General features: G+C 33.4%; 1 protein-coding gene across 1 annotated transcript; it reads left to right on the forward strand.

Moving 5' to 3' along the window:
• Positions 1 to 6,337: 6,337 nt before the first annotated feature.
• Positions 6,338 to 15,628, forward strand: LOC133196588 (tRNA (uracil-5-)-methyltransferase homolog A-like). The gene is made up of 19 exons (XM_061332454.1): positions 6,338 to 6,735; positions 6,853 to 6,941; positions 7,053 to 7,128; positions 7,234 to 7,291; positions 7,883 to 7,955; positions 9,193 to 9,247; positions 9,352 to 9,446; positions 9,553 to 9,601; positions 9,792 to 9,855; positions 9,946 to 10,052; positions 10,205 to 10,348; positions 10,476 to 10,579; positions 11,436 to 11,484; positions 11,710 to 11,770; positions 11,871 to 11,992; positions 12,074 to 12,149; positions 14,484 to 14,600; positions 15,204 to 15,300; positions 15,478 to 15,628. Exons 1-19 carry the CDS (start codon positions 6,388 to 6,390, stop codon positions 15,608 to 15,610), a joined length of 1,917 nt encoding a protein of 638 aa, XP_061188438.1. The 5' UTR covers positions 6,338 to 6,387; the 3' UTR covers positions 15,611 to 15,628.
• The last annotated feature ends 5,623 nt before the right edge of the window (positions 15,629 to 21,251 follow it).

The following is a 21,251-nucleotide window of genomic DNA, read 5'->3' on the forward strand; positions in this document are numbered from 1 at the left end:
AGGAACATCGTTTGAAAACAGATTAATGAAGCCAAAGAGACTTTCTGGAAAACCAAACATATCCTCATTCTTTTGACAAACTTTATATAGTACACGTTCAAGTTTGAAAAAAATATTGAGATACTAGCATTTATCTCATTTACATAGTTAGAATTTATTCATACTAAGGTAAGAATGCTAGCAGCAATTAAATCCGGAAATTATTCAATTCAGCTTTTGTATATTATGTAGGACCACATGTTTCCGTTGTTGACTTCGAAAGTAAAAATGTAAGTAAAACTTTATCACCGTTATGTCGCTACATTTTATATGTATATATATTTCTTTAGCCATGGAAACTTGCAGCTTTCTAGTTTTGATGATAAATTGTTAGGCTTTAGACATGTTAGAGGACAAGGCAGCGATTTAGAGATTGTCCCTCTACTAGGTTGGGCACACCCCACCAAATGGTCATTTATCCCCCGTTTGGTGGACAATCTCCCATATCGGAGACGACTTTTACTGACCAAATGGTGGACTTTTTTATTCCATTCCAAATTTTATTAAAATAAAGTAAAAGCGCATTTGCATAGACATTGGGGAATTTTAGTGAACATATTCTTTGCACAATTGAAATAGTTCGGTCGATTTTCCATGTGCAATTTCTCCATAACTTCGTAAAAACGATACCCATAGTTGTCCGTAACAGCCGAACTTCTTGATCAATCGATCAAAAAAAAATGTTGATTGTGTCTAGTAGGATAAAAATTCTATTTTTTCCAGTGGTTTAACTCTTGATAAGTTAACTTTCAATCGCTCTTATGATCGTCGTCAATATTTATCTCAATAAAATCCCGTTAAACACGAGCTCCTCATTACTTAACTGGTATGGTGGGCACTTATTGCTATGAAGTTAAATTTTTTAGACTTGAACGTAATATCTTTTGTTATTTTTCTTTTAGGATGAAGTTCCATATTCCATGTGACCTTTTGTGGTTTAATATGTGTATTACTGATGAATTTTAATATATTTGATAAATAATTTTTAATAAAAGATTTACAAAGTGACTTTTACAATTATTCTTGTTTTTGTTAAAAGTACATCGTTTTAAAACAATAATTATATCATAATCTAACTTCATTTAATATTTTTATAAATAACAAAGCCATCACGTACAAAATAAAATGAAATAAAGGCGAATACTTATTTTTCTTTTGATTTCCTAATTGAAAATTAACACAAATGTGCCTCCGTAGTTAAATCCGACTTTTGACCAGGTTAAAAAAAGATCATCGTTTTTATTGGTTTCCATTTTTGATTGGTTGCCCGGATAATCGAAATAGAAAGTTACGAACATGATTGACAGGTGCAGCATCGTTGGATAAGGAGGGAATTTTCTTTTTAAGTAAAAATTGAGAAAGGTTGCACTTGTTTACATACGTGACATTTTTTGTCAAATTTTTGAACGACTCTGCGCAAAAAATTACACATTGAATTTCCGATTTTTTTCACTCAGAACACCGATAAATATCTAAATTTTATTCCACATGGTTTAAAATTATGCGCCATTCCACGCCATTCTATAGAATTGAACACAACCATTTTTCTGTCCCAAATGGTCAGTAAAATTCGTCTCCGATATGGGAGATTGTCCACCAAACGGGGGATAAATGACCATTTGGTGGGGTGTGCCCAACCTGTCTACCGGTGTACAAAATTACTGAAAGTGAGAAACAAACCTTTTTTAAACAAACAGGATGCCCCACTTCAAAAGAGATTTTCGACGCTTATAGAGGGGGGAGGGTACACTATCCGTAAGTCAGGTGCCTGTGTGTGGGAGTAATGTATGCATTTAATATAAGAAAATCTGTGTGACTATATATTTGTTCACTGTATGTATGACTTGCGCCACATGTGGTTTTTGTCAAATTGAATAAATAAATAAATAATGAGAGGACTGCCCAGAGGAGTAAAAAGACAATATCAGTCTATCATATATCTGCAGTACATGTATATATGCTTTTTAATTTGCTAGTAATCTCAGTGAGATTCATTGAGACAAAAAACTTTGGACAGACGTCTCTACGTAGAGATGTCTGTCCAAAATTTTTAGTCTCAGTGAATCTCGCTGAGATTAATTTGCTTGCCAATGGAATGAATTGTAGTGAAGCACATGTGACTTTGCAAAAAGGATGCCATCACCCATCTGTGTTATAATTTTGCATTTATAGTCGCCTAGCTAGGTTTTGAGATTTCCACCTGTCTTCAGGTGTGAGAATTTGAATTATATGACTCTTGGAATAGGCTATTAGTATGGAAAAAATCCTCTTTGATAAGCTGATTTAAAGGCTTTTCATATTGTTCAAAGGGCTAGTTGTATTTGGTTCATTGGCACACCAGTGCAACAGATTCTGTTTGTAAAAAAAAATATTGCTTATATATGATTTTGTTAACATCAGACTCAATGTTCCACTCTTGGTCTGTATATAAAGTCATACGTAATGTACCTTTTTAAAATCATAATCTTTCAAGATAGTCTTATTTTAAAACAAGATAATTCGGCCACAAACTCTCCACTTGAAACCCTCAGCTAGTCTACGTGCACATCATGTGATGGTGCCAATGTGCTGCTCAGATTGATAATGAACATAACAATGACATTAATATCAAGTGTTGAAAAAAATTGTCATTGTGTCATTTACATCTGTAGTATATTTAAAAATAAAATTGACTACCAACTTTTCTATAATTTTTAAAAGTGCTGAAACTTGTTACGAGTTGCCATTATACTTTGTACTTAAACACTCCCATTCAGGAGAGCACTTAGTTTAATGTCTTCTTGTAAACTCATTTTGATAAATCCTAAAATAAATATCTGATCAAAATAAAACAATTGAAACATATAAAACAACAATTAAGGCATAATGGAAGAACAATTTTTAAGGCTTTTCATTCATAATTTTGATATATGTTATCAATACGCATGTTTCGAGATTGTAGTTCTCCAACTATAGAGGCGCAAAAAGTATCCATATCAGCATGAAAGTGGGACAGGTTATCAATGTACACAAACGTGCATAAATAAATACACGATGGCTAGAGCTTTTAAAATGTATTTAATGTTATGGAAAGATTATACATGAATACATAATGTCAAACAGTGATGGTTTTGATGATTGTGTTGATCTATACTTTACGTGTTTTACAAAATCTACTTTTAATTAGGATACTTGAAATCAAAAGAACCCTCATAGTTTTTTGTGAAAAAGACGCTTCCTTGAATTGATTACAAACCTTTCCCAAAAAAAAATGATGGACCTGTTGAAATTATTATAAGGGAAAAAGGTGATGTGTCATTCAGAATGTCGGCGTGCAAAGATCAGATGTGTGTGTATAGGAGATCCATGTCTCTTCCCTCGTCTGATGTATTATCCATTGATATTTTAGTTTTATTTCCGATTTTTGGGTAGAAAAACAAATTAATGCCATTACTAAAATTCTTATATATTCGAGTTGATGAGAGCATCCCGATAGACAGTAATGATAGACCGCTATAGATGATGTAACATATCCAATATAAACAACTGTCCTACCTGCTGGTTTATGCTGAAACAAAATTCCCCTCCATAACAAAAGAGCGCACCAAAGGAGATATTCTCGAAACTTGCATATTAAGGAACAATGTGCACTTTCCAACACAATAAGAAATAGATCGGCTGCTGCTTCGACCGATAATCATAGTACTTATCAATTTTTGTTGAATCAGTGAAATACTTTCAGGAATACTTCTTGTACAATGTCCTATCAATAATATATTAATTTAATAAAGATAATACTCAACTTGATAAATACTGGTAATTATGGAACCACAGTATTTTTTCTATAGTTTGACTTGGAAAATAGATTTTGCGTGGTGGAAAAAATCATTACATTAGATGAGGCAGGGAAAAAAACCATGTACAGACTGGTTCAGACCTCTATGGTGCTCTTTGCATCACAGTAGGATTTGATCTATTTGAGGTGACAGACAAGTCATTTTCTACTACCATAAAGTATAATATTTCCAACATTAGTGTTTGTTTAACCAGAGACATAAATAACATTTTATTTTTGTCTCTGGTATAAGTCAGTTTTCTGTAAGAGTTTCAAACTTCTAACAGCCTGAAGGGAGGAGAGCCAGGTCAAATATAAAAAACGCACAAGGATTTTAAATACAATTCACACATTTTAGCCTGAAAATTAGATTATTGTTATTAAGAGATAAAAGTTCAATTGAATCAAAACTGTGTGAACAGCTTGCTCAAGAGTAATAATTTTTGGGGTCATGTGAAAAAAAGTGCAATCAGGCTCAGTGTTACTATTGACATGAAAATAATGTCTAAATTAAGTAAAATCGATTTGACATCACAGCAAATCCCATGTCATGGTTTGACAAGAGAACCTGTTACTTAACTTTGACTAGAGTACCTGTTACTTTACTTTGACTAGAGTACCTGTTACTTAACTTTGACTAGAATACCTGTTACTTAACTTTGACTAGAGTACCTGTTACTTTACTTTGACTAGAGTACCTGTTACTTTACTTTGACTAGAGTACCTGTTACTTTACTTTGACTGGAGTACCTGTTACTTTACTTTGACTAGACTACCTGTTACCTGTTACTTAACTTTGACTATAGTACCTGTTACTTAACTTTGACTAGAGTATCTGTTACTTTACTTTGACTAGAGTATCTGTTACTTTACTTTGACAAGAGTACCTGTTACTTAACTTAGACTAGAGAACCTGTTACTTAACTTTGACTAGAGTACCTGTTACTTAACTTAGCCTAGAGCACTTGTTACTTAACTTAGACTAGAGTACTTAATACTTAACTTAGACTAGAGTACCTCTTACTTAACGTAGACTAGAGTACCTGTTACTAAACTTAGACTAGAGTACCTGTTACTTAACTTAGACTAGAGTACCTGTTACATAACTTAGACTAGAGTACATGTTGCTTAACTTAGACTAGAGAACTTTAGCTGGATGCTTTGTTCCCAAGCATCTAGATTAATGAAGCAACTGAAGTGCTTGAATGTACTAATTCTGTCCCAAATATACTTGTATTTACTCAGGGAAGGTGAAGCTTTCTGATTATTAACTTAGACACCAAGGCTTAAACTGTACATTTATCAAAAAATGGATAACATTTTACATTATTTTAAAAGATATATGTCAGAATGGATATTCTGTGTTTGTTGTAAGGAAAAAACAGTCAAGATTGTAATTCCTTTCTTACAGAATAAAATAAAATACAGTACAAAATGTACCACAGGCCAATTGCAATGTTTTTTAAGGGGGGGGGGGGGGGGGGGGGGGGGCTCTAAAAAAAATTGACAAGCTAAATAAAAGTAGACTGCCAAAACTAACAATCCTATTTCATGGAGCAGCTGGGGTTGGTTGGACCATTCTTTAACTTTTGGGTACATTTTCTTTTGAATATTGGAACCATTCTCAGAAAAAAACTACATCAAAAAACTATTCTTGGAAGACCCCCCCTCCCCTTTACAGGCCTTATAAGAATTAAAGAAACTTGACTTACCAGTTTTTATTGGTATGAAATTTTTAAATCTCCTCTTATTTCGTAAGTAAATCAGTATAAAATTCTCTATAATATTAAGAATATTAACAGTTCTACACATGTATTTATATCATTTCCATCTATAGTGGTGAATGTTCCATCTTTTATATGGTTGCTAATTATTTTGTGATTAAATGCCATTACCTTTATTTCGCTAAAAATAGCATGAGACATTCCCATTGAAACTAAATCTTCAATGAAGAAGATTAAATTTTGTAGACAGATCACGAATGGCTGAGGAGCTTCCTCTCTCTAATGATGATTAATACTCCAACAATATTAATAAAGCTTTGCATGCAGACTGTGTCATCAAGGTACAAATTTGTTAAATAGCAAATATTAAATGGCAAGGAGTTCTTTGAAGCAAATGAATTATAATTTGCAACCTTAACATTATTGAAATTCATTTGTTGTTTGATATGCTTTATTGGAATTGGTCTACAATTTATTTCCTCCTACAATTTCCTTTGTGTAGTAAATAAGATGTTTTCTCACACCTGAATCCTGTGTTGTACGTGAGAAGCTGATTATTATACCTGGTGATCTTTCAAAGCAAAAAAAAAAGATTTTAATTTTTTGGTGGAAAAAAGCATGCTACAGTTTGAAGTTGATCTGATTCCGACTTTTTTCTTTCTGAAGAGTAAAATAAATACTTTGGTAAGGATAAGAGGGTTTCAAATTTACAAATACACAATTTTTTTTTCTTTTTTTTTTAATTGGCACAGTCAAAAATCACTTTCACAGCTAGAGAGGGGAAAAGTTGGTTGAAAAAAAGCAGAATTTATGTCAGAAGGTGTCACACAAAATAATTTGGAGGAATCCAAATATGGAGAAGAGGCAGACCAGGTGAAAAATGGGGATCAAGAAAAGGTGAATAAAGCAACAGAGGAGGAGGAAGATAGTGTGTTAGAGGGGGAGGATGAAAGAAAAGGAGCTGAGGAGGAAGAAACAGGAGGAACTGAAGAGGAAGAAACAGGAGGAACTCAGCAGGTGGAAACAGAAGGAACTCAGCAGGAGGAAACAGAAGGAACTGGGAGTGTAAAGGATCCCTATGGCTACACCAGACGAGAGGAATTTACATCTGAGATTTTCAAAGTAGAAATTTGTAACTTGCCTCGCTTTGGATTTAAGGTAAAATATTGTTAATTTAAATGTTGGTAAGATTTCCTTACTATATAACAAAACAAAATCTCATCATAGCTACATGTCTATGTTATAGATACTAAAACATATTATTCCTTTATTTAGGAATTGAAGAAGAGACTCGCTAAACTTGATATAAAACCAGTAAAAATTAAATCACTTCCCAGAGCCACTTTTGCCTTTGTAACATTTAGGTAAATATGTATAATAGAGAGATCTTTGTTGTACAAAAAACTTGCTCAATTATAAGATCAGTGGTTCTAGCAAAAAAATATTGTATTTTTTAAAATTCAACTTTCTAACAGAAATGAGGAAGAGAGAGAATCAGCCATTGCCAAAATCCATGGACATGTGTGGCGAGACAAAAAGTTAACAGCCAAGGTATCTCTCTCTCTCTCTCTCTCTCTCTCTCTCTCTCTCTCTCTCTCTCTCAGAAAATAGCAAACATAAAATCAGTACATTTAATATTGCCTAGTTTCTTTATAGAAAGCCAGTGCAACTGCAGATCCTTTATTGACAAAACGAAGAGCTGGTGGCCAAGGAGGTTAGATAACGAGATTTTACATGTGATTTTTGATAAACTACAACATGCAACAAATAGATACTTAGACATCCAAAGAAGATACATCAAACTAATTTAACTCAACTAGTTGTAGAGTTATGCTTGTGATAAGATCTATTGTAAACTGATAGAAAAAAATAGCATTGCTTGCGGTATACATGTACATGACTGTATATAATGCATAAACCTTCACAACATGAACTTAAATAACAGAACCTTGCATAGTTCAATTTGAATTACAGTCAAACCCCGTTATCTTGAACTCAAGAGACCAAGAAAAAATTTCGACATATCCGATAATTCAAGATATCCAGGGTAAAATACTTAAAGAATAAGTCGTTGGGATCTAAATCACTTTGACATATCCATGAGATATCAATGTTCGAGATACCAAAGTTTAACTGTAATTTTAACAGTGTACATTGTTAGATGATATTGTTGTACCTTGTTGGTTTCATATGCATATAGATTTATTTCATTTGTAGACTTGCTATTCCAGGTAAAATGATTGATCAAAGGTCTACTGTATATATGAAAAGTATTTGTATCATTATTTTTGGTCAATTTCTGTAGATGGTGAACCTTCAGAAAAGAGATCACGCTCAACGGCTGACAAAGAAGACGAAAATTTATCTCCAGAGGACAGGTAAGGAAACAGCTCACAAGTAGGTATTTTCCATAGCAAAGTGGAAACACACAGTCCCTGTTACATTATATATACATATGTACAGGGTAAGTAAACAGCTGACAAGTATTTCTCATAGCAAAGTGGAAACAGTCCATTTTACACCATATATACAGTACAGCGTGCATCATGGTGTACTTCACAAGAACACATGTAGCAATGTGGAACTATTGCAGAATGGTTCCTGTTACACAAGGTACTGTATAAGCAGAATTTTTAGTGAGGATTTAATTTTGGCATTACCTGTATTAGGGAGAGTCATGAAGTCACTATAATTGAATATCGCTAACAATTGATTCTGCATCAGAAGTTAGACTTGTATTTTCTGCAATGCAGAAATAACATCTCACTAAAAAGACATAACATATAATGATTTTTAAGGACAAGCCACTAAATTTGTGTTTTGCTAAAAATTGCACTTATACTGTGTATGGTACATCATGGTATATTTCACAAGAACACTGCATGTATTTCCTGTAGCAAAGTGGAAACACAGTACACACAGTGCAAAATGGTCCATGTTACAGTATAAGTCACCGGGTTAACAGGTGTGTGAAATTCAATCAATATTCTGTGTCTCAGTATCTCAGTGGTTAGTGGTCTGGCACGGTACACCAGAGGCCCTGGGTTCAGGTCCCAGCTGAGACTTGTTTTTTTTGTTTGTTTTTTTTTCACCACCTTGTACGTATAAAATTATATACATGGTGTATGTGAATATGGAATTCACAAGAAGGTCCACTGTGATGCAGTGTGTTCACAAAATTCCTCCTATTTTCATCAGTGTTGCACCTTGGCCATGTACTGGTAAATGGCATCCATGTTACACAACATCAGTATGGAGAGATTGTTAAGGTTATATAAAATAATCCAAAGTTAATTGAAGAAGAACATTTAAAGAGATGAAAATGTCACTTCCAGTTATGTGTATCCTATTAATTTTTTTTTATAGAAGTACAGTAAAACATGCTTACAGTGAACACCCTAATTACGAATTCATGCTTACAGCAAACTTATTTTCATTCCCTTTAGTTTTAAAATATATTATGAACCTAACAGATAAAACAAATGACATATATCTTATTAAGTATTGTGGTTATGTTCATTGTAGGTTAAAGATGGCGGTTTGTTATAGAAGTACCTACAGTCTAACAAAGATAGAGTTGTCTCATTTTAAAGTATTGATTCATGTTCATTGTAGGTTAAAGAAAGCTGTGAGTCCTCTATGGGATATGCCATATGACAAGCAGCTAGAGGTAAACAACACTTGTCTCATGTCTACTCTTACATTCTGTTTTTGTTTCATTTGTTAATCTATAAAATCTCTTCTCTTAATCTCACAGTGTTGATACATTTTCAGCTAAAATCAGAAGAAATTGGGAAAATGATGAAGACCTATGCTAATCAGATCTTCAAAAGCAATGTGGACCTTAGAAACTGGTTAACAGAGCAGAGGTATTGTCCAATGTCTGAATAAAGGCAAAAAATGATTGAAGGGGGGGGGGGGGATTTTACTTTACTTAAAGGGTAAAGAATTATACCTGTGAACTTCATTCTACAGGAAGAAATATGATGGTCATTGTTGTGAACTACTTCAAATCAAGCCATCTGTAAGTACATGTGTACTTATCTCAGTGCAAATTTATATAAAGATTCTTTGTGATGAACACACTTCAGTTTTCATTATTTTAGTGTTAAAGAAAACTTAAATTAATTGAATTTTCATGATCAGGTGCATTGAAGTCTGAACAAAGAATAAATTGTCAGTTGAAATAATGAATGTGTATTATTTCTTTTAAGCCTATTCAGCAAGGGTATCGAAACAAATGTGAGTTTACCATAGGCCAGGATGTGGATAAAAATGGTATGTTCTGTGTCACACACTTGTATGCTGTAAATTTAGGAGTAGATTGTCTTCTTTCTATTCAGTAATCAGTGACTTCCTCATTAACAGATAATACAGTTGGGTTCCGATTTGGTCAGTACAAAGATGGCACAAGTTCTGTTGGGGAGCCATACTGTCTTTCCAACATACCAGATGCCATGAAAACTGTTGTCAAGGTAATATTATATTATTTCTATCATGATTTATTTTTACTAGGAAAATTAATATTCTTTGCTTAATTGAAAAAGAAAGTATTTTCATATATGGTGTGAAATAGATATTAAAATTTAAAAATGGCTTGTATTAATTAATAAATATCTATATATAGAGTTTCCAGAACTTCATCAGAAGTGGACAGTATGGAGCATACAACCCCGAGACACATGCCGGACACTGGCGAATGTTGACAGTTCGGACCACTCGATCTGATGTCATGGCCATTGGTGACTTCCACCCACAGCAACTATCTCCTGTAATTAATTAATGTACTTAGTAATAATTAAAATTTAGACAGTTTATAGGAATATTGTAGGGTTGTAACATCTACTTACATGTATAACATTTCAAATCTACAGTGTTTGTCACTTTTTTTTGTTCAGGAAGAGATCAGGAAAGAGGAAGAAAGACTACGTGATTATTTTTCTACAGGGGAGGGGAGGAATAGTGGGGTCACCTGTATGTATTTCAGGGTATACTCTGACAGGTAAAAATAAACAAAGATTATCTTGTACTGGATATTTTATATTTATGCTCTATCTTGTACTGGGTACTGTATAAGCAGAATTTTTTGCGAGGATTCGATTTTGGCATTATTAGCTAGGGTTTTGAGATCGCAAAAATTGAATATCGCTATCAATTTAACCCGTATCAGTTGTTATAGATATCTTTCTTGACATTTTAAAATCACTTAGATTACTTCTCGCTAAAAATATATACCAGTTTTTTGGGATAAATCGCTAAATTTGCATCTCGCTAAAAATTCCACTTATACAGTATTTTATATTTATTCTTTATCTTGACTGGATATTTCGTATTTATGCTTCTGGGTGTCAAGACAGCGATGAATCCTTTATATCTAGGCCTAAGTTATGGATAATCAAAACAGTTTTGGTTATGTTGTTCAGGAGGATATAACATACACAGTCTTTTTTTCTAGTGCTATCTTATATGTTAATATATCATTATACATTTATCTATGGGATTCAAGTGCAACACAATTGTCGAACAGGAGAACCAAACTGTTGCTTGATGCAGCTAGGCTGAATTCAGTAACAGTTCAGAAAAATGCACTCTGCCCAAAAACTCACTCAATGTTTTGGTATACCTCATAGGTAACTGTTGAATGTCATTTTAAAGCTATAGAAAGTTATATCTAGGCCTTTTATGGACCATCAAAACACTTTTTGCTATGCTGTCCTTGTGTCATCTATTGAGACATGGTATTTATCAGTTTGAGGCAATTTTCAAAGCCTTTCAATATTTCTCAAATTTTTTATGTTTAAGTCATTGTTAAGCACTGAATAGACTAATTTTTCTTTACCATTTCTATTATTTAACAGAATGACAGGGAATACCAGTGAGCCATACAGACATTTGTTGGGTAAAACAGTACGTTAACAGCCTATGTCTTTCCATTTATTTTATTAATATGATCAAGTATATTTGTAAGTTAAAAATTAAATTTACATCTATGTAATTATAGCTGTAAACTGATTTGCTTGAGTAGATTTTCTTATGGACTTATGAGGAAATTGCATGAAAATTTAAGAGAATTTACACAATCATTGACAGCATATGCATGTATGAATATTCCGGTTTTTATTCATTTTACAGAATATTGAGGAAACTCTCCTAGGCATGAAATTTGAAATTTCTCCAGATGCATTTTTCCAGGGTAATTTGAATTACTTTCCAAAATCATTTCAGTCAGTTGTATATTTTGTAACTTTGTACTGAGTCAATGTGGATTAAAAAATGAAGTTTTGTTTTTAAAGTTAATACACCAGGAGCAGAAGTCTTATATGAACAAATTGCTGAGTGGTGTGCAGTTACCAAGACAACCACTGTCCTTGACATTTGTTGTGGGACTGGGACCATTGGTCTGACCTTGGCCAAGGTACAAATCTTCACTTAAAAGGCTAAAGAAACAGATTTTGAAAATAACCTAGAAAAGAGTTAATATATTTCCTTTTTTTAGAGAGTATCCAGGGTGATAGGGATAGAGTTGTGTCCGGAGGCTATAGAGAATGCCAAGAGAAATGCGCTGATAAATGGTAACTTTCAGATTGACATGTACATGTATGTACAGTGACCAATAACTATAAACATACATGTACAGGTAAACTTCGTTATCTCGACATCGACGGGACCATCGGAAAATGTCGAGATATCCTAGGTGTCGAGATATCAAAGTTGAGACTTGACGTCCAAGATTTCACTGCATAACCAAACACATACATGTGTATAAGCTAAGGGTGCAACGATAAACCGTTTGACGGTATATCGCGGTATATTTTTCCATGGTTCAATTCACGATACGCTACACTGATATCGCGGTTCGGTTCAATCGGTCCAGAATTATCCGAATCGTTCGTTTTGTTTCCTTTTTTACAATTTCAAAATGGCTTCCACGCAAAACGTGAGGTCGCCGATAACGCATTAACGGAAGTTAAACTTATCTCCAGCATCTTACAGACCTCAGATTTAACACTGAGAAGGACTTAATGTGATTATAAATTATAGATGTTAAGACAAATGATAAACCCTTCACATCTACACGTATTCTTTGGTAATATACGATATTTCATCACGTGTGTATTTCGATGAAAATTCACTGTCTTGTTGACTAAAACGTGTTAACACGAGAAATATGACAACTGGTTTTCTACGTAAATAAAAGGAATAAAAGAATGAATGTCTTCCTTTTTCATTCCAATTTAAAAGGAAGATTATAAGGAAAGGTCCCCGTAGTTCCCTGTAAATGTTCATCATTGGTTGAGAATATTGTCAAAACTCAAAGATGTACCCAACAATCCAATTCAAGTTAACAAAATTTTATTTTAATTATTTATCAAAAAAATATGAACGTTTTATATAACCCTGTCAAGTTTAAAAAAAAATATGGTGACAAACTTGAAAGACTTTTTAACCTTGTCATGTATCGTGATACGTATCGTATCGTGAACTGAATACCGTGATACGTATCGTACCGTGAGGTTAGTGTATCGTTGCACCCCTAGTATAAGCTTATTATACGTACATGACTTCAATATAGACTGTAGGTCAACTTATTTCAGCAATCCCTCCAAGAAGTTATTTTTAAAAAATCTTATTTATTAAACCTGTTCTTTCTCTTTATCGAAATCGTTCTAAATTTTTGTAGTTTTCCATCCAGCATTCGCGTGTTACTTGGCTACTTGCTTTTTCGTCAGAACAGGATACGAAATGCGCTCTATAAACTTCGAACCAAACCGTATAAACATGATAAAGTCGACATCCGAGATACGAAAACATATTATGCGAAATTATTTTTTTTCTTATTTCATTCAGGAATAATGTGCATTAATATTAATTTTTTAAGAGATTTGTGTATCTAAATTAACTTAGTGATATTACAGATGCATGAATTACGGATGATTCGGTTAATCGTGTCGTTAATCGGATTATTTCCTGTTGAATGCATTTTAACTACAAAATATTAGTACATCGTTTAATTCTTTAGTTTGAATTTATTCAATATGTTTATTATTCTTTGTAATTTAGTTATCTTTTTCAATTTCAAAAGTTATGTTAGGTTTCGACATAAATAAACACCTGTAAATTTAAGCAGAATCATGTAGATTTATCAGTGATATTACCCAAGCTGAACATTAAGCAATTAACGTCTCAAAGACGCCGAGGGGGCTTTGGATTCACCTACAAACACAGTCTATAGAATTAATTAAGCAGCGTGCAGTCAAAACATGGGTGTGAAAGGTGTGAATTTTTGACGACGTCGAGATACCCGGAGCCGTCCGTGCGTGACGAGCGACCCTATCTGACAAACAGTTAGGTTCAGTGGAGCAGAAAATTGCAGATGTTGACATATACCAGGCAAATTTTGCTCTTGGGACTGTGAATATACGTCGAGATAACCAGGGTTGTCGAGATTACCGAGGTCAACATATCAGAGTTTTTGCAAATCATTTATATAGTAAATACTGCCAGGACCGCGGACGGAAGTCGACATATCCCAGGTTGTCGACATATCCGATGTCGAGATACCGAAGTTTACCTGTATTACATTTGGCCCTGTATTCTTTGAAGCCCCTTTGGTAGAAAGCAGTTTTGCTAAATCAAGTACATTGCTAAATGTCATGCATATATGTATAGTATATCCAGTAATGCCCTAAATCAAATCTTTGCTAACTTGTTGAAATATTAATTTTCATCAAATATTGTACACACTAAATAGAATACATTTACAGTATTTGTGTTCATAAATGTATAATTAAGAAATTCTCCTTTTTATGTAAATTGCACTATTATATGTACATGTACATCGGGTCATGTCAGATTTCAAAGATCTTAGTAATCATTATGCAGTCTTGTTAATCTTGTCATTTCAGACATTACTAATGCCACATACCATTGCTGTAAAGCTGAAGATATCATTACACAGACCATGAAGTCGATCACCACAGAGGATGTTGTAGCCATTGTAGACCCACCTAGAGCAGGGTTACGTAAGTATGATTAACTTAATTGACTATACTCTACTGGCCAGAAGTTTTGTAAATAAATTACACTTAGTTCATCTGCATGGAAATTTCATCAAATGAAGCCAAATACCTCGGAAAATATTTAAAAGCCATATCCTATCTATACAGTATTTTATTAGGCTCTAGCGCAAGCATGACAATTTAGTACATTCAAAATAAATTCTGGGTTTTTTTAAAGTATGATTTAGTGTTTTGATAATTTTGTGATGACAGATTACAGAAAAATAGACAGTCTTTTGATGCGGTATAATTCTCTCCATTGTTATTTCATCTTATAACTGCCAATGCAGAGTTTGCTTTCTTCTTACCTGTTATATCTTCATGATTTCTCAAAAAGATTATTCATGTGGTCATTTTGAAGCAATAAACTGTGAGCTATGTTTTAAAACTTGCTCAATGGTCGAAGTTATTGATGCAGGTATTACTATAGAGAACTATAACTTTACCAATTTTGTTATCGTAATCTCAGATTGTGTCTTCTTCATTTTGATGTCTAATATTAAATTTGGTTAAGAGGAAAAATTGAAATGAAACTCTTTTTGAGTTAATAATTCTTTATGTTTCCAGACACTCAAGTCATCAGGGCTTTAAGGAATTCCCCTTTTCTGAAGAAAATTGTGTTTGTGTCATGTAATCCCAGAGGAGCTATGAATAATTTTGTAGAGTAAGTTGTTCACTGTCATGACTCATACTTTATATTTAAGACCTAAAAAAGCATATACATGTGCATGTAATTTTGAATCATTTACATGTATTTGAATAAAAAAGATTGTCATTTAAATGAATTGCATTACATATTTTAAAATCAAATATTTGTGAATTCACCCTATTTATATTGTAGCTTAGTCCGGCAACCTTCTAAGAAGATGCGAGGTCAGGCGTACCGGCCGGTTAAAGCTGTGCCTGTAGATATGTTCCCCCAGACTAAACATTGTGAACTTGTTATTCTGTTTGAAAGAGACACCTGTACCTAATAAATGTCATAAATCTTATTATGGTTTGGAGTTTTTGATTTAAGTTTTAACAAAGCATTATTGGATTAATGCATGGAGTCCAAATGTGTATGTATGAAGTAATTTAATTTTCTTTCATGGGAGAGATTGGGTTTTGTGTCCCCAATATTTACTTTAAGGTCAGACAACACGTTCTAATATATAATTTGAAATATAAAATATGTATGTATATAAGGTCACGGACGAAAGGTAAAAAATGTTGGCACGGTAATGGCACCCAAAGAAAGGTTCTGGACATGTGGAATACACATGTGAAATATAAAACACATAGCTCCAATTGCTCAAAAGTTATGGACAAGGTTAAAGTTGGATTTTTTTTTCATGTATTTATTTTTTTTTTTTTTTTTTTTTTGCAAAAGTAGGTCAAACTCCAAAGTCAAGAGGTCAAATTTGTTGGTATCCAAGGAAAGGTCTTGTCACAAGGAATAAACATATGAAATATGGAAGCCTTAGTACCAACCATTCAAAAGTTATGTGCAAGGTTAAAGTTTTTAAGCGGACAGACAGATGAACGGACAGACCAAAAACTATATGCCCCAGAATCTTCGATTACGGGGGCATAAAAATGCACCAAAATTTTTTTCCAAAATTTACTAAATTGACAAGAGTTATGTCCCTTTCTAGAGTTTATTTATAACAGAGGAAATTGTGAACTGCAATTAATTTGTCGTTTCATGTATGATGATAAATTGACACTAGTTCATAAGCTATACGACAAAACCATGCGATGCATATGCGTTTTCTTGTTGCAGAAGTTGAATATAGTCTCCAAGTGAGCATATAAATCTGATGCTGCAAAACAAATAGGTGTAAAATAATGTACATTTTAGGACAGAAGTCAAGAATTAAACAAGATGTGTTTGTGAAACACTGATGCCCCCGTATGGCAACTTATAGCAAAGGTTAAACTTTCTCAAATGCAAATCAAATATATTGGTACCCAAAGTAAGGTCTTGTCTCAAGAAATAAACCTGTAAAATATGAAAGCTCTAGCAGCCATTGAATAGATGTGGAAAAGGTTAAAGTTTTTTTTCAAAAGTAGGTCAAACATCAAGGTCAAATGGTCAAAATTAATGGTGCCCAAGGAAAGGCCTTCTCCCAAGAAATACACAGGTGAAATATGAAAGCTGAAGCACCAATCGTTCAAAAGTTATGACAAGGTTTAAGGTTTCCAAAAGTAGGTCAAACTCCAAGGTCAAAGGGTCAAAGTTGTTGGTGTTCAAAGAAATGTCTTCTCACAAGGATTACATATGTGAAGTATGAAAGCCCTAGTATCAACCGTTCAAAAGTTATGGCCAAGGTTAAAGTTTTCGCAAAAGTAGGTCAAACTCCAAAATCAAGGTCAAAGGGTCAAAGTTGTTAGTATTCAAAGGAAGGTCTTGTCACAAGAATTACACATGTGAAAAATGAAAGCCCTTGCACCAATTGTTCAAAGGTTATGGCCAAAGTTAAAGTTTTCCAAACGTAGGTCAAACTCCAAGGTATCCAAAGGAAGGTCTTGTCTCAAGGATTACATATGTGAAGTATGAAAGCCCTAGCACCAACCGTTCAAAAGTTATGACCAAGGTTAAAGTTTGGTAAAATTTTGCAAAACTGGGTCAAACTACAAGGTCAAGGTCAAATACGGTGGTACCCAAAGAAAGGTCTTGTCACAAGGAATACACATGTGAAATATGAAAGCCGTAGTCCCAACCAATCAAAAGTTATGGGCAAGGTTAAAGTTTTTGCGGACAAACAGACAGACGGACAGGGCAAACACTATATTCCCGAATCTTCGATACGGGGGCATAAAAATATAATCTAATGAGCAGAAAGTATAACTTTGGCACAATTTAATTAGCTTTAGGAATTACTATAAAAAGGGGCATAACCCTGCAAATCCATCCAATGTTTTGCTGAAGAAATTTTTTTTATACAACCGTCAGTACTGTCCATATCAAAGTTCTTTTTGTGGTTCATTATGTTAACTGTTCACATGTTGATTTGTTCAATTGTTAAACTCTTATTGTACTAACATACCCCATGTGGGGGCTTTAGTGAAAATAAAAGTTTCAAAGTTTCAAGAAAATCCCTCTACAGATTTAAGTAAAGTAACAAAAAAGTTCTGGTGCATTGTCTATCAAAATTGGATATATAACATTGTATAAAAAATTACTACTCTAGCAAATAGTTGATTATATTGTCTTTTCCTCAATTACTCTATTTGTAGCATCTTGAAAATATATTGGAATTAAATGCACTATATATCAAAAGGTTCAATTCTTATCTTATTCAAATAATCGAACCTTGAATGGAGTAGAACTAAAGCGTACTTGGCGCAAGATGGAAAATCGGGTGGATTTACTTTTGGTGTTAATTATACTTGTACCTAGTTCTGGTGCTGGATTTAGATGTGTAGCATCATCATATTGCAGAATCTTAATGTGGGCCCCGTGGTCACCCTGCTCCTCTGGGTGTGGACAAGGATTGAGGTATCGTCTGCCAGGGATGTGTTGTCCATCGTCAGTTACTGCTGAGACCATATTTGAGGAGTGTGCTGTAAAACTTTGTAACATGACGGAGAACGAGTATAGACAATCGGAGATCTGTCGTGAATCGCAAAACTGTACTCAACGTATGACTCAAGGTACAGAAATCGCTTATAACCCCCCTCCCAAACTCAACCATAAAGAAAAATCCTGCATAGATACAGTTGGGTTTGTGTTGCATTTCAATGAAAATATATCCTAAAGAATAATATCAAAATTGTATATCGATCTGAATGAAAAGTGTACATGCAGTTTGATTCGCGCTATTTTTTATAACGAATAATGAGAGAAAGGTATATTTTGTTTCACTCTTTGGAAATACTCTTATTGATCTGTGTATGAGATAGTCATAAGTTTTCTGTTATAATTTTTTTTAATGTGAAAATACCCTTTCTAAATATTTCGGTTGCTAATAAATACATGATATGTTAATAAGTCATTTAATCTGGATGTTGAAAATGTAAATTCTTCGCTCGATGAACGTACGTCAGCTTTCAAACTTACACAAGGGCAAATCATATGATTGTGGGAATATTAAACTTTGATAGAGTTTTCCAGTTTTCATCTGATTTTCATCAAGCGGGGAATAATTAATAACATCTCAAAAATTCAGCTTCTTTATCGACTTTTGAACAAAAAGAAAAATTGTTTTAGAATTAAAGGACAGATGATACAAACAAACTTTATGTTTTATCAAAAATCATGAAAATAACAACTGAAGTCATGTTGGGAGGGTGGGTGGGGGGATCAGGTGTTGTTATTGAATTTTCCCCAGTTTATATTTAAGAAAGGTCATATTCGTAGCTTATAGGCAATGCATTCAATACATGTACATTGTATTTATGTATACATTTATACTGTGAGTTATTTCAGTTAAAATGAACCTACTATAATTTACTAATACTATCTAACACATTATCAAGCTTTGCCATTCATACCTCTTCTATGAATGTGTATACAGACTGTCTATTAGCAATATATAAGACCATTACAAATATGCACAGTTTCCGTATATCAGTAATCGTAAAGCACCTGTGTTTATTGTAAAGGTGTGGTGACTTTGATGGTGTGTTCCGCCGTTCTGCTGGCTACTCTGGTGTCGGTTGGTGTTTGTTTCCTGTTCTGTGCCAAACGTTACAAGAGAAAAAAAGAAAAGAAATCAGAGAACACAGTCAGACCAAGAATCCCTGATCACATCGTGCATTCCTAACAATCAAGGGACATGCGGGACATTTTGTTATGTTTGATTTTTCTTTCTTTCGTTTTTTTCTTGCAATATCTATAAGTACAAGTGTATGTCTTGGTATAATAGATTTCAGTACTTTTAATACGATGGACTTTTGTTGATGTACGTTTGTTATATCTGTGTACAAATAATATTCTAAAAAGTAAAGGTTCTGAATTACCTTATGTGCATTTTGATCCAAGTATACTCTATTCTTATTATATATGTGTGTGTACTTGATAAGATTCATTTTATTTAGCTACATCTTTCCTTTTAGTTCCTGTAATAAAATATCGCTTTGATGCCTTTGAATGTGATCTTCTAAATCCCTCAACATTCGATTCATCTCTCTCCAGTTCCATGGTCTCTATTGATAAGGCTATAAATCAGAGAAACAAAAACGTTCACCTCAAATGCTTGTTTTGGCCGATATCGAATGGTGAGGATTTAAAACAAAAGAGGCTTGTTTCTTCAGAAGGAGATATTCATACTAAAGAGTTTGATTCCCGTATTCGTATATGGACGTTCTTATTCAAGGGCTGACCAATGATTTTACTAGGAGGTGGGAGGGATCCGTACCCACTCAAAAAATTTGGGACAGAACAAAATAAATAAACTTTAAACTATATACTACTACATGTAGTGTGTGTATATATATATATATGTGTGTATATATATATATATATATGTGTATATATATATATATATATATATATATATATATATATATATATATATATATATATATATATATATATATATATATATATATATATATATATATATATATATATAAAAATAGAGGATATTCAATGTTTTGTAGATGAATATGGAATTTATTTCATGAGTGGGACAGGATTTTTTGATATTTTCACGAGTGCGAAGCACGAGTGAAAATATCAAAAAATCCTGTCTCACGAGTGAAATAAATTCCATATTCATCTACAAAACATTGAATTTTCTGTTTATTACATTTTCTTTGATTTTCGCTTTGCCTCTGTCTTTTCCTAACAGTGCCATAGGCTTGACGTCATAGTTGAGCGGTTGAGACGTCATAGCTTAGCAGTTGTGTGATTGAAAACATTACATAGCATGGATTTTAGCAACATATTTGGGAAGAAATTTGCAGTTTTAGCTCTATCAAGATGCTTAGTTACTATATCTTATGACAGGCCAGAAATTATTTTTTACTTACTTTGATGTCCTTTCACACTGTGAGAGAATATCATTTTGGTATCCTTTCACACTGTGAGAGAATATTACTTTTATTCGATAAATAAATCACAGTATTTCACTGTTGAAAATGTAATAAATATATATATTTGTTTAGTTGTTCTGTTTTTTTTTTTTGTTTTTTTTTTTGTTTTTTTGTTTTTGTTTTGGTTAGGTCACTCGGGTGACCTATTGCCATCCATTTTGTCTGTCGTCGTCCGTCGTACGTTAACATTTAATTGAACATTTTCAGCTTCTTCTCTGAAACTGCTGGACCAAGTTCAACCAATTTTGGCATATGGCATCTATGGGTGAAGGAGTGAAGGAAAACAAAAATTTTGAATTTCATGGCTCCTGCCCTCCTGAGCCCTCTACCAAAATTTTGAAATTCATGGCCCCAGGGTCAGGGGTTCTGGTGCTAGGGTGGGGCTATGTAGTTCATATTAGGGCTAGACTCTATATGATTATATAGTGAGAATGCATGAATTCTTTGAAAATCTTCTTTTTTGTTCCTGGATATTAAACAAGCTAACTAAATACATAGTTATGATGAGCAAGTGTGCCTCTTCCAAAATTTTGAATTTCATGGCCTCGGGGTCAGGGGTTCTGGTGTTAGGGCGGGGCTCTATTGATTATA

The sequence above is a fragment of the Saccostrea echinata genome, unplaced genomic scaffold (assembly GCF_033153115.1).
Source record: "Saccostrea echinata isolate AGI-Se365-2 ecotype Australia unplaced genomic scaffold, CSIRO_AGI_Sech_v1 ptg000030l, whole genome shotgun sequence".
Taxonomy (NCBI): Eukaryota; Metazoa; Mollusca; class Bivalvia; order Ostreida; family Ostreidae; genus Saccostrea; species Saccostrea echinata.